General features: G+C 44.1%; 1 protein-coding gene across 1 annotated transcript in view; it reads left to right on the top strand.

Annotated features, from left to right (window-relative positions):
* Positions 1-1,836: 1,836 nt before the first annotated feature.
* pdm3 (POU-domain protein pdm3) overlaps positions 1,837-13,822 on the top strand; it is a 191,320-nt gene continuing 179,334 nt past the window's right edge. The window contains exon 1 of the mRNA XM_011503827.1: positions 1,837-2,041. Within this exon, the coding sequence (XP_011502129.1) occupies positions 1,922-2,041 (120 nt within the window). The 5' untranslated portion in view covers positions 1,837-1,921. The remainder of the gene's footprint in view (positions 2,042-13,822) is intronic.

Below are 13,822 nucleotides of genomic sequence, written 5' to 3'. Positions count from 1 at the left end.
GTCTTTGCAAGTCCATCGCTTAATACTAGCCTGTTTTAATTTTTATTTTAAAATAATGCCTTATGATGCTCAAGGTTCGTCCCCCAAAAAACGGTAGATTTGTAGATGGATCAAAATCATGGGAGATTATATATAAAAATCTCATGTCCGTCGAATGCAGCAATGTGCTTTTTATAATGTCGCTACGGGCGAAAAGGCCAGTTTATGAGTAAAGATTTTTTTAACTTTGTTTTGAAACGTCATAAGACATGCGAGTTCCTTATAATTTTCGGCGTCTACATTCTTATTTAAGGGAGATAGATAGAAAAAGAAGAAGGGAATGAGATCGTAAGAGGGATAGAGAGAGAGAGAGAGAGAGAGAGAGAGAGAGAGAGAGAGAGAGAGAGGAATGTTAGAACGAATGGATGCAGCAGTCATTTAATTGGGGTTCGCGGTCAGGCGAGAGAAGCCTCTGATTTCTCCAACTGTTGTGTACCCTCGTTTTGTGGGATGAGTCATCGATAATATCTATCGTTCTTTTATTGGTATTTATGGCTCGAATTCTACTAATTTGCCTAATATTGCAATTCTAATAATATGCATACTATAAATTTAGTTTCTTTTCTTTTCTGGTAGATTAGATAAGCTCTTCAACTGAGTATATTCCGGTCCAATATATAAGTGTTATTAACTTGGGACTGAAATATTTATTTTATTACATCGTAAAGATTCATAGTTTGATAAAGAACAGATAGTGTATGTATGATCCAAGAATATGTAGTGTGGAATTGTATTAATTAATACATCTTATATGAGATTATTGCAATAAAATTGACGTCATTGGTTTTCTCATACCACTTTAATTTATATTTACACTCTGTGATTAAAATTTTAATATTCACTGGCAATATTTAAGATTTAAAAATAAAAATATAATAATCCCGACAACAGAGTTGAATTTTTATTAAAAGAGAGAGTGAGATAGTAAGGGTGACGCAGAGAGGGGTGATGGTGTTGGCGGGCGGGGAGGGTGGGTGGGACGGGGAGAAATAGCCAGTTTATATTTACGCAGTAAAAATTAAAAATGAAATTATAACCAATATAGCGCCAAACTACGTGCCTAGTAATAACTACTCTTCGGATTGAATACTTGTAAACATTAAGAATTGTTTTACTTATGTGCATTACGGTCGTGAATTCCTGACCGTCCGTTTTTCACAACCGATCAAAATAAAATAATGTAATTGAATAAGAAATTCCCGTCATCGGTTTAGCGCAAAATATTTTCATCGCCCTTTTACACGCACGTCCCAAAGACAGTTAAGAACACGTGTGCGATTCGTCAGCGACTTTCATAACGGCAGGTCGTCTCCTTTTTTCTCTCCTTTACTTTTTTTACAATATGGGATTCGGCGAATAATGCGCAGTTTGGAATATAAAATCGACTCGCGTCACATTACGTGGCCCGAGCGCTTTGCCATATCCTTGCCCCGTACGTGGCCCTCTTCATTACCATTGTTACCCCTAATTTTTTTCTTTCTTCGTAATTGCAGACTGCGAGTATTCGGGATGCGAGGCTGACATGGCGGAAGGCTCGGCAGAGGAGGAACAGAGCAGTACCGCTGCACCCGCTTCGCCCCCAGCAGATTTACGCATCTTGAACACACAGCTTTCGAGCACTTATCAGCAGCAGCAGCAGCAGCAGCAGCAGCATCATCACCACCATCATCATCATCATCATCAGCAGCAGCAACAGCAACAGCAACAGCAACAGCATCAACAGCAACAGCAGCAACAGCATCAACAACAACAGCAACAGCAACAGCAACAGCAACAGCAACAGCAACAGCAACAGCAACAGCAACAGCAGCAGCAGCAGCATCAGCAGCAGCAACAATCTCGACCGCAGTCGACGCTACTTCAGCAACGGCAGCATCCAAGTATGTTGGCCACCGCGGTATCACCCAGGCACAGTATGCTGCCCCACGCAATGAAAGCCGAGATAAAGTCCGAAGCCGAGATAGACAACTCCTGCGACGTACCCTTAAACCTAAAAAGCGAGGTGAGTAGTCTCTTCAGTAGCTGAAATTAGCTGTATGGACGCCTGGTAAATTATTCAGCATTTATATTCAGTATTTTATACTCTGGGGCCGAGCCGGTATTAATAATTAGCGATTCGCGATTCTAATTCCGTACGACATTTCAACACCTGGCACTCAATTTTCGCGTCAGTCATATTTTGTGACTTAACCCGAATTGCCCGCGATTGCTATTTGTAAAAGCGCGCTAACATATATCAGCCGTAAATCAACTTATTTTAATGATTTTTAGCATTGCGTTTAGAGAATATATAAACTCAGTTTCGCTTAATTTCTCGGGCAAAACATAACTGAATATAAACTATAAAAGCCCCTCGCGTTCTCTACGGCATCGATGGTAGAAAAAACATTTGGCTCTTAAACAAGTCGTAAAGCCGACGAAGAAATAGTATAAAAAAGTAATTGAAATTCGGTATAAATACAGCGCCGGCCTCACTCGTAATACCCATTTGGATTTTAAATTCCGCGGAGCGTAAGGAATTCTCCGGGCGTAAAGCTCGGACTCACGGCATCCAGGCGTAGATACGGCTGCTTAACATGTCGTGTACGGCTAAATTGAGTGTGATCAACCTAAATTGTTTACATACATAATTGACGTCACTCGTCACAAAAAAATCACATTAATTTCCAGGCGTGCTCGGTATATCATTTATCCTTATTTTAATTTAAATTTGGGCTTTGTTCCACCCTGGCCCATGACATCATGCTACTTAATACGTAAGGCGTACATTTGAATAATCAGCCGGGCTTCATAAATTATAAATGATTGAACAAAATTCATTGGAAAATCACGAGCGCTGGACATCTATACAGCATCACAGTGACAGCCGAGGTGGCGGCGGCGGCGGCGGCGGCGGCGGCGGCGATGGTGGAAGCAGCCGCAGTAGCTTTTATCGCACTCTCTTTGTCATACAGTCGGAGAGAGGCCCCAGTTTTGTACGTCCGCGACGATCAATTGTCTGCTTAAATAATCGTCTCTCTCTCTCTCTCTCTCTCTCTCTCTCTCTCTCTCTCTCGCGGTGGTATCACAGCCTAAATCGGCTGACCTGTATACCATTAACTCACACAACAAATCCCGAGCCCGTGTGCCGAGTCGCGACTTTTAGTTGAAAGACGGGGACGATCGGCGAGCCGTGAGGGTCAACGGCCGATACATTTAGGCTTACTAGATGGAGCTCTCTCTCGTGCCCCCCGCCGCCACAGTTCCATGCTCTTTCGACCGCTCTGCCCCCTCTGCTCCGGCCCGCCTTCCTAGTTCTATCACGCACAAACGCTAAGGCATAAGGTTCGTTATACATCCTGCTCTCTCGCTTTCTCTCTCTCTCTCTCTCTCTCTCTCTCTCTCTCTCTCTCGTCGTTGCACGATCTCAGGACGGACCCAGGCTCTCTGCTTAGACAGCGACGCTTGATAAACGCCTCTCATCATATTAGCTTTTTATTAGCCTTTTTTACTGCTACTCTCGTGGACACGCCTAAGCGCCTTTCCGAACTTCTTCCATCTCCTTCGCCCCACTAATAAATGCGTTCAAGTGGTGACCAATTAATCATGATTGTATCGATGGATGTTAATTTTCTTTCTTTTAGGCTGGCTTGGTTATTAGTTACGGGCTCGTGTCCCTTGGCTCGGCATTATCGATTTGTCGCTGGGCGCGCGCGCTCCAAGTAATGTCGTATCGATGCCACAGTGCGGTAATTAATAGGCAATGCTGCAGTCGGCGCACGACAATTATTTCAATGGCTTTAATAAGAATGCGGGAGTGCGGGACAGTGGGAACACGTGCACGTCGATCGCGGGAGCGTTCTTGTTGCCTCCGCTAGAATTACCAAGAGAGCGTCATTTGCTGACGCATATATACTAATTATCGTCGCCTAATGATCTATTTTCGGCCTTGATGGAACACGCGTGGCAGACGAAAACATGTATGATTTACACGGGCACCCACTCGTGATTACACGCGTTAATTCTATTTATTTTTTAACCGAAATAATACGCCATAAATTAATTAACATCCGCTTCATTCAGAATAAATATTTTCATTATTTTTCCTTTTTAATTTTTTTTTTTCTTCTTTTCGTACAATTAGCCGATGGCTCTTGTATATGTCGAGCTCGGAATACATTAAATGTATTAAGCAACATGTATTCGTGACGCCTTCGCTTAGACTTTAATAAAAATCATCTACTATTAAAATTACGAAAATTTATGTGCCCAATATTTATTTTCAAATCGCAAATATTAACACAAATATTTACCAATGGTTTACATTATTTAATAGCGGCATGTGTTTTCTTTAATGATCCGCGTGAAATAGCTCGGTCCGTGGAAAATACATGCTTCGCTCGTACGTGTAATTTTCGTACGTGTAATGGAAAAATTTTCTCAATGATGTGATGAAATTCGAAGTACACAAGTGTTATGTTAAAATGCGATTGTCTTCAATGTAATGATGGCCTAATTTTTCTGAAAAAATTAAATTAAAATTTTTAATGTTTAGCTAGTTCGATATTTTATGATCATTAACTGCCAATTTTATGTGGTATCACTCCCCCTCTCTCATCCCCACGTCACACGCACACCCCTTCCCCACCTACTTCACTTCGGCCACTTCCTGCCCCTTCCCTCCCCCGCGCCACGGCATTAACCACTCGTCAAACTCGGCTGCAGCATCGGGGCACTTGTTAATCAACAAACGTTAATTGACGCTTTTTTGTGTCCGCAGCACAGCGGCGCCTAGTTAAAGTCAGAGTCGCCGAAGCCATTGAGTTCTCTTGAATTCATTTCATCGCTACGGCCAAGCAGTGTGCTTATGCGCTCGGCTCGAGCTTCGGTAAATAATTTTACGAGACTGTGCCGTCCCTGCATCGTCGCGCTTACGTCAAAATTTCGTATTTACTTATGCACCTGCGCCTCAAACCACCAATCTTAGTTAAACAAGAACGGCTTGGAGTTTTACGAGAGTTTACTTGTCGCACTTGTAGAAAGGAAATGGCTCGGGCAGGCCGAGAGAAATGCCCCACTCGGCATTGAACCTGAAACGCACTCGACGCGCCCGATCGAGGAGCGAAAGAGAGTCCGAAGGAGAGAAACAAAGAGAGCTGCCTGCGATGTAAATCTTTAACAAAGAGTCGACGAATGCCGGGGCATCAACTGCCGGTAGACGAGCAGTCCCGCGCCGCAGTAAAGACAATTTGTACTCGAGGAGTCGAAGTATCGGGGCTTCTTGGCCCGTTGGCACGTGGATTATAAGCCGAGCGCATCGACGTAGAGGAAACGACTCTCCTGGCACTCTTGGCCACTCTTTCTCCCTGTCAGCCTTTGCGTTCTCGTCTCCCTCGTATCGGGCTAGTAGAGTGCCTGTGTGAGACGGGAATGGGGATCCGCGTCCGATGGATGATTGCGTTTTGCCAAGTATCTAGCAGCGAGTGGCAAGCAAAAAGAAAATGCATGAGCTTGAAAATGTCGAGAGACGCGAGGAAGGATTGCTTTTAATGGTCTTGGTAATCACACTCGCAGCGCGCGAGTCTTCCCTTTCGCGGTTTATATACCTGTAAAGTAAAATACCATATCGGTAAGTGGCGGAAAAATGAAAATTACGGAACGTCGATGGGACCTTGCCCTACCTTTAGCTTTTTTGTCCTTTCTTCCTTCAATCCTTCCTTCAATCCTTCCTTCAATCCTTCCTTCTATCCTTCCTTCCTTCCTTACTTCCACCCTTCCTTCCTTCCTTCCTTCCTTCCTTCCTTCCTTCCATCCTTCCTTCCTTCCTTCCTTCCTTCCTTCCTTCCCTCCTTCCCTCCTTCCCTCCTTCGCTCCTTCCTTCCTTCCTTCCTTCCTTCCTGCTTGCTTGCCTGTCTGCCTGTCTGCCTGTCTGTCTGCCTGCCTGCATGCCTACCTACCTGCCTGCCTGTCTGTCTGCCTGCTTGCCTGCCCGCTCGTCTTTCCTCCCTTTCTTCCTTCCTTTGTTTCTTCCTTTCTTCCTTTACTGCCTTATTTTATAACGGTCGCAGCCGATTGTAATAATTATGGGTATCGAAAAGCAAGGGCAAATACGTGTAAAAATTAATAATTTTAGCTCTGATAAAACAAAATTAAAATCGATTAACTGGATTACACTATTACAATAATATTTATATAGGTTTAGAAAAAAAAAGAAAAGAAAAAAAAAAAAAAAAAAAAAAAAAAAAAAAAGAAGAAAAAAGCCCGGCATGCTGCATACTATGTTATTTCAACATCGTATCAGACATCGTGTTCAGCCTGTATTAAAAATTGAAGTGAATTAAAACATGTTTGATCCAGGTGTTAATATCGCAGATGTATAAATATTAATCTTTTGAAACGGAGTAATGCAATTAATTGTTTAATCGTAAGTTTTAATGGAAAATAAAGGCGATAAGGCGAGCGAGAGGGATAGATGGGAGCGCAGTCGCGTTATCTTCAGCGATGTTTGTATGTACGCATTGTGTACCGTGGAATCTCGGGAATCGGGCGATTATCGTGATAAGTGCGGAAGAACGATAGGCGCGGGCTCGCCTCCGAGATATGCCGCTTTATTTCACTCGGCATTTTATCAGCTCTTACGCTCGCACGCTCTCGCACGCTCTCTCCGCGCTCTTTACGTAAACTTTTGAGCGCGAATTTGTTTTTGTTGGCAATGAGGGCCCGTGACAATCTGAGGTGGCGTGCCATGCAAAGCCGGCGGCGACTGCTTATTCCGAAAATCCCGGTTGGATGTGTTTGATTTTTGGGATCCTCGGAATCCTTTTACATCGTCAATTTGCACACAATTTCGGGCCGTGTAGGCACGAATGGAAGTGGTTTTAATATTAATACGATGGCATTACTTATTTTTTCGAGCATGCCGAAATTATCACCTTATCGGAAGATTAAGATTTAAGTAAATTAAATATTTGGTTACGTCTTCACGATTCATTTGGAGAGGCAACAAGGCTTCATTTATTTCCATTAGCCGCTGAATTATCAAATTATAGGCTACTCCGTCTTGAGCTTTAAAATGAATTTTTTTAGTTTTTGAGGAAAAGGCAATGAGCGCGAGATTTGCGCTCCGCCCAGAAGTGCGCGAATATATTACGACTAGCATCTTTCCGTAAAATAAACGAGTGGTGAAAAAAGAAGGGAAAGGGTCGCAAGAATGCAAAAGAATGCATTGTTTGTAAGAAAAGGCCAGTCGTTTGAGCAAATACGCGCTTACGCAGTAGTCGTGAACGAGAGAATGAGAGAGAGAGAGAGAGAGAGAGAGAGAGAGAGAATGAAAGATCCAAGGCGTAACAACCTTAAACTTATGCGTCACGACTTGAAAATGGCAGGCTCGTCCGTTCCGGTCGTTGTTCCGTGTTCATCCATTACACTATTATCCTCTCAACAAACACGGTATCCATCACTGGAGCATCCAGTCATAGAGACTAAGGAGAAACAAAGAGTGAGCGAGAAGGAGTAAAGAAAGAGAGAGAGAGAGACAACAAACTCAATGACGTTGGCAATTCCACTCTCGTCCGTTCAGATTCGTGAGCGCACGCCGCACGTAATGTACGCCATGAAGAAAAGTATGTTTAAGATATTTGCAAGTATATGGAGAATTTTTGCATATAATTAGCGAACAAATGATCACAATAATACATCCGTTCTCGCAAACATTTGATTTATGCATACTAGCAATTAAGCCTGGTGGCATTGAGGGCAAAGGAAGAGATGGTTATCCTTGTTTTTTTTTGTTGTTGTGCCGTGGGGGATTTGGAAAAAGGACCTTTCTTCATTTTCAAAAGGCGACCGATTGGGAGGGGGGAGGGTCAGTTAAGTATTCGATATGCGCCATCACGGGCGCGTCGAGATGGGAAAACGGAGAATAAGACTTGGCTGAGAATTTATACTTAGATTTATATTTTTGTTTTCGAGAACTTGAACCACTACTTTCTTACGTACTGTTTCACGTACTTTTCCCCGTATACATCCACTATTTGTCCTTTTTTTCGTACTTTTTTGCCCCCTCATGCTTCGAACGGCGAAGCCTTGTATTTCACAACAAAACTGAAAGATGATTGAGGTGTCATTGCCAAACGGATGTGAAGAGCTTTTCGAAAACAACCGCGAATTCATTATAATATTATTTTTTGTTCAGTTTTTACTAATGTAACGTCAGTATCTTATAAAGAGTGATCTTTTGAATAAATGTTTACAAGTGTGTAAGGGAAAAAAGATATTAAACGCGATAGGAAAGAATACAATAAAAAACAAAAAGTTCCGAAAGTTTACAATTGTAAATTTCGCTTTTCTACCAGAGGCAACAAGATTCGTAAATTGGATAAAAAGAAGCGCAAAATCTCTCGTTTGTGTAATCGTACTATCAAAAGAAAGGCAAAACGGTAGAAAGCTTAAATTCTTAAAGGGGGAAAGAAAATAATTTTCAGAATCCTCGAACTTCGTTTATATTGAATGGAAGTAACGATTGCTTTAAAACATGTGATGAGGGAATAAAAAGCGGAGTTCACATGGAGGAATAACGCGTGCATCAATGTGAAAATAAGCATCGCACTCAAAGAAAATCACTTGTAGCTCGCATCGCTGATGATAAACTTAGGTGTGAATAATGGATGGAGAGCAAAGGAGGGAAGCAAAGAAGCATAACTCGACGAATTTTGACTGAAATATTGGCATTCGAGGCGGAGGTGCACGAGAGAGAAGTAGTCCGTGGGGTGGCGCAGCCACCGGATCGGAGTGGCCGGAGCGCGGTAAGGGGCGCGATTGGTTGGGTTGGGTTTGGTTGGGGGGTGGGGGGGGGTGGAGGGGAGTGGGTGGAGGGGAGTGGAGTGGAGGGTTGCGAAGGAATAGAGTAGTACGAGTAGGGATCGATGCGCGGCGTGCGAGCGACGGTTAGAATTGGAAGGCAGCCCGAAGGCGCATTCCTACTTGATGGGCCGCAGTCCCAGGCGTAAGTGCATCTGTCAAGAAGTGATTGAAGGCAAACGATCGAGGCGTGCGAGCGAATAGGCGCAAACCGGCGGTCGCTCTTCTCTCTCTCACTCTCTCACTCTCTCACTCTCTCACTCTCTCACTCTCTCACTCTCTCACTCTCTCACTCTCTCACTCTCTCACTCTCTCACTCTCACACTCTCTCACTCTCTCACTCTCTCACTCTCTCACTCTCACACTCTCTCACTCTCTCACTAACTCACTCTCTCACACACACACACACGCGCGCACACACACTCACACACACACACACACACACACGCACTCTCTCTCTCTCTCTCTCTCTCTCTCTCTCTCTCTGAGCCCCTCGCGCTCTCGCTCCTCTGGAATCTCATTACCTTGGTAGCTCATTTCAACCTTTGAATTGCGCCTTGATCAGATTTCACAATTGTGATTATTATTGCCGGCCGCTGCCACCGCCGCCGGTGCGGCGGCGCTCCAGCTTATATTCGTGCCCCGGTGACGAATGAGCGGCAGCTTTTAAATCCGCGCGGCCACGTTCGATCGCTCGAGTATAAAAGGATCGGGTTACCACCTGATTGCGCCGCATAATACTTTTGTTTACAGCCGTCTTAGCGGCGCTCGTAAGTGGCGATCGGCCAATAATTAGGCGGTGGCCGAGGCGCACTTCGATTCTTGTACACAACGACTCGATTATAACGCCTCCTTTTTCCTTATTATGAAATCGATAATTGTCTGACTAGTTGTGTGCATGCGTGCGCGCGCGTGTGAGTGTGTTGGGCCGTGCGAGCGCATGACTGCCCGATTGGTCATTATCGTTTCTCCGTCGGCTTTCGACTCGCATCGACATTCGTGTAACATTAACAGTTTTGTTTTGTCCCTTTTCATTTTTGTCATGTCGAAATCGCGGCTCAAACGGATAACCGATAATAAAGAAGTTTGGGGAAAAGTCGTGATAGCCTCGTGCGCCAAGGTTGTCCGGGGAACTGGATGATTAGGTTAAAGATTCATACGTGCTATTTATTAGAATAATTTTTTTCTCCAATTGACCTTCGAGTCTATTGCCTCTCATTCTACGTAATCTATTCGCTCGTTTGATTTCTTGAGCAGAATATTTGATCAGCGCACTGGCCATCGCTGCTACATCATTCTGGCTCACTAACGATTTAATTTCCGAACTCTATGAGCTCCGTACAATCGGCTCCACGGCAAATTGAACTTTTTCTTTATTTCTTTTTCTTTTTCATTTTTGTTTTTTACTTTTATTAGCACTCGTTATTAGCCGCGTGGAAGCATTGTTTCAAGCTAGCACAGCCGATTAGCTTGCCTCTTGGTTTGCCACGCGGCTTCCCGCTACTCTCTTTACATTAACGCAGTAAAACTTATTTTTCTCCAATTGCGAATGAATCAATGGTAGCGGGCTATATTTCCGTTAGATCGAAGCTGTGCAAAAATCGAAAATCATTATTCGGTCATTATTAGCTGTTGTATACCCAGTGGCCGCAGAATGGGGCGAAAGCCTGGAGAATATCAGCTTTCGCGTGTGCTCGACAAGTCACATAATGCCCATTGAAATTTCTTGAAAGTCGCCGCTAAATTATTTACGCAGCTACTACTACTACTACTACTACTACTACTACTACTACTACTACTACTACTACTACTACTACTACTACTACTACTACTACTACTACTACTACTACTACTACTACTACTACTACTACTACTACTACTACTACTACTACTACTACTACTACTACTACTACTACTACTACTACTACTACTACTACTACTACTACTACTACTACTACGCACCCATGTAATTGATATTTAAGATACGTTTGACATTCAAACTTAAAATAGTGCAATAATATTGCATAGATCCATATTTCTTTCATTTGAGAATGGGCTTATCATTTAGTAAATATAAAATATACGAACATTAAACATGTGCATGAATTGTAAATTACAACGCGTGACTGAAATTTCATTTAAAGCGTATATAAATTGTCACTTACGCGCTCGAGAGCCAACTTCCAATTCTTATGACATAAAATTCAAGGGAAAATTATTAACAATGTTGATAACAACACCATGTGTGCTTGGGCTCTGACGGGTTGTCGTGCCGCTTGTTTCCAGCGTGGGACTCTTCTCCATCCCCTCACTTCTCCCATTCACCGCCACAATCACAGACCTCCTCCCCATTTTCCCCTCTACCGTCTCACCCAATCACCTTATCCCACTCCCACAGCATCGCCCTCGCCGCCACTTCCATCGCGTTACCATGCCGTTTACTATTTCGCTCTTTTTCTTGCTTTGATCGGGCTTCCTTCTGCTTGTCCCTTTGCCACCGATGCTATTGACTACCACGACCCCCTACTATTTTTGATTTTCTTTTTATATCTTGCAATTAATCACGTAGCTGCCGATGTGGATGATTTTTTTCTCGTTGCGTGACCGATCCGCGCTGCCTTGCGCTGCTGCTCACCCTTTCGACATCGAAATTTAACGCTAATAGAAACAACGATTTATTGCTGCGACTTCTTAAAGAAATGCTCCAATAGCTCTAATTAATTCTTTTACGTCTTCCGTAAGAAATCGTTTCACTCTCTCTCTCTCTCTCTCTCTCTCTCTTTCTCTCTCGCTCGCTCTCTCTCTCTCTCTCTCTCTGCTAGTAATATACCAATAAAGAAACTAATTATGTTTTGTATTTGTTTAACGTATGCTGGAATAATAATTGCTGGATTGCCGGTATTTATCATCGAACAGGCCAACTCTCGCTTATCGCTTGAGCTTTCATCATTAAAATATGTCTCGCACTCCATCAGCCCCATTCCGCACGTCACGTCAAACGACGCGACTCTTACATCTCTCACATTAGTCCTACGCGCTTGAAATTTCCCATAGCCTTTCTTCAGCTCAAGCACAATGAGTCCTTTACAAGCGCATTTCGCCTCCCAAGCATGCAACACGCGTACTTAATTCCAAATAACATTAATCAAGCTGAACTTGCTACCAATGAGGTCCGACTCCGGTTAGCTCAATTTCGCCTTTAACATGAATAATTTTCTTGTTTACGCCATCAAGAGCAGATCCGGGATTAAGTTTAACCGTGACACGGCGTTGCATTACCGGCAGGGACGCGCAACTGCACACAAAGCTCTAAAGAGAGCTCACTCGTGTTCCTTGTCTCGCTAGTCTTCTCGATGTGTCCTTTTAAAGTGGCAAACTTCTACGAAATACGTATCCGCTGTCCAACGTTGGTTGCGGATAGCGCAAGACCGGCCGAGCTTTTGGACGTCTCTCCCTCCCTCCCTTACTCACTTTCTCTCTCTCACTCTCTTTCTCTCTCTCTCTCTCTCTCTCTCTCTCTCTCTCTCTCTCTCTCTCTCTCTCTACCTATGCGCTTTACCGAGCTGAAGGATAGAGCAATCGAGAGAAGGCGAAAGAGTAGAGTGAGGTGGGTTAGTGGGCGGGTGAGAGGGAGGGAAGAAGGTTGGGAGACTGAGTGGAGAAACTCCCTCGTGGTGCCAAATAACAATGTTGAATCTCATAAACAAGGAGACAAGACAAATACCCGCTGGTCGCGCTATCCTCCGTAGTGGACAGAGTCCGTTCCGCCGGGCCTCTCCCCCACAATCTTCTCTTGGCTATGCTACGACTGCTACTCCTACTGTTGCTGCTGCCGTTGCTGTTGCCGTTGCTATTGCCGTTATTGTTGCTGTTGCTGTTGCTGTTACTACCGTTTCTACCAGTAGTAGCCGTTCGTCGCATCTTCCAACAGTTGCGACGCTGCCAGTACAGCCACCCTCTCGCGAGACTAGGGATGAGAGTCTCTGTTGGTAATTTCACGGTGTCTTGCATCTCTGAGCCGCCCTTACTCCCTATGTTACCCCCTTGTTCCTGCTGCCGCTGCTCTTTCTCTTTCTAGTCCGTGCTCTCGGTCAGTCACCACCCCTTCCTACACATTCTGGGCCACTTCACCTAGGCGGACAGACACCCTTCGCGATGGCTACGCTACATTCGTATGTTCGTGTACTCGCGCATGTGTGTGCGCGTGCGTGCGTGTGTGTAGGCGGGCGTGTTTGCCTGGACAGGCGCGCGTGTGGGCGTGTGTATGGCATGCCCTACGTGGATTACCCATCAGGGCTGAATCTTGACGATACCGTTCTGATAATCGTCTCATTAAAGCTAGTTGAGTTAAAATTATCGATTTTAATTCCAAGTTACCCATGCCGATCGGAAAATCCGCCCTATACAGGGCTCTTGCTTATCAACTGAATAAATTTTAGCGAATTATTTTTAACTTACACATCAAGTATGACCGTAATATGAGCGGCCAGTGCGAATTATCTTCCAGTCGACACGAAGAAGACGACGAAGAATCGGACTAACCGTCTTCGTTAAACGAATATGGAAGCTTTCATTTATCTATATTAATAAGTGCTTTATGATAAAGGTAACGGCAAATTCATGAAATATGAACACTTGGAGCTATAGTGACACTCGATGACAAATAGCATTGAGTAATGTGGATAACTCGATTACTTCAATTTATAAGCTTGCCAGGAAACCATGGCGTCCGAGCGAAGTTTTTCTTTTGTAAAATCGAACCGAGCAGGTTATAAATCAAATTATACATGGAGGTAGAGATTAGATTTCCGTCGGTCCACGTTCGAGAATTCGAAAACGCCAATCCGTATCTGGGGTAAGGGTACTGCGGGTTTCGAGGATTTGAGCCTTTCTGAGCTCTGGCTCTTCTCTTTCTCTCCCCCCCCCCCACAGCCAATCTCCCCCT

The sequence above is a fragment of the Ceratosolen solmsi genome, unplaced genomic scaffold (assembly GCF_000503995.2).
Source record: "Ceratosolen solmsi marchali unplaced genomic scaffold, CerSol_1.0 scaffold48, whole genome shotgun sequence".
In the NCBI taxonomy this organism is placed as follows: Eukaryota; Metazoa; Arthropoda; class Insecta; order Hymenoptera; family Agaonidae; genus Ceratosolen; species Ceratosolen solmsi.
The sequence above is the reverse complement of the archived record's forward strand: the minus strand, read 5'-3'. Positions and strand labels throughout refer to the sequence as shown.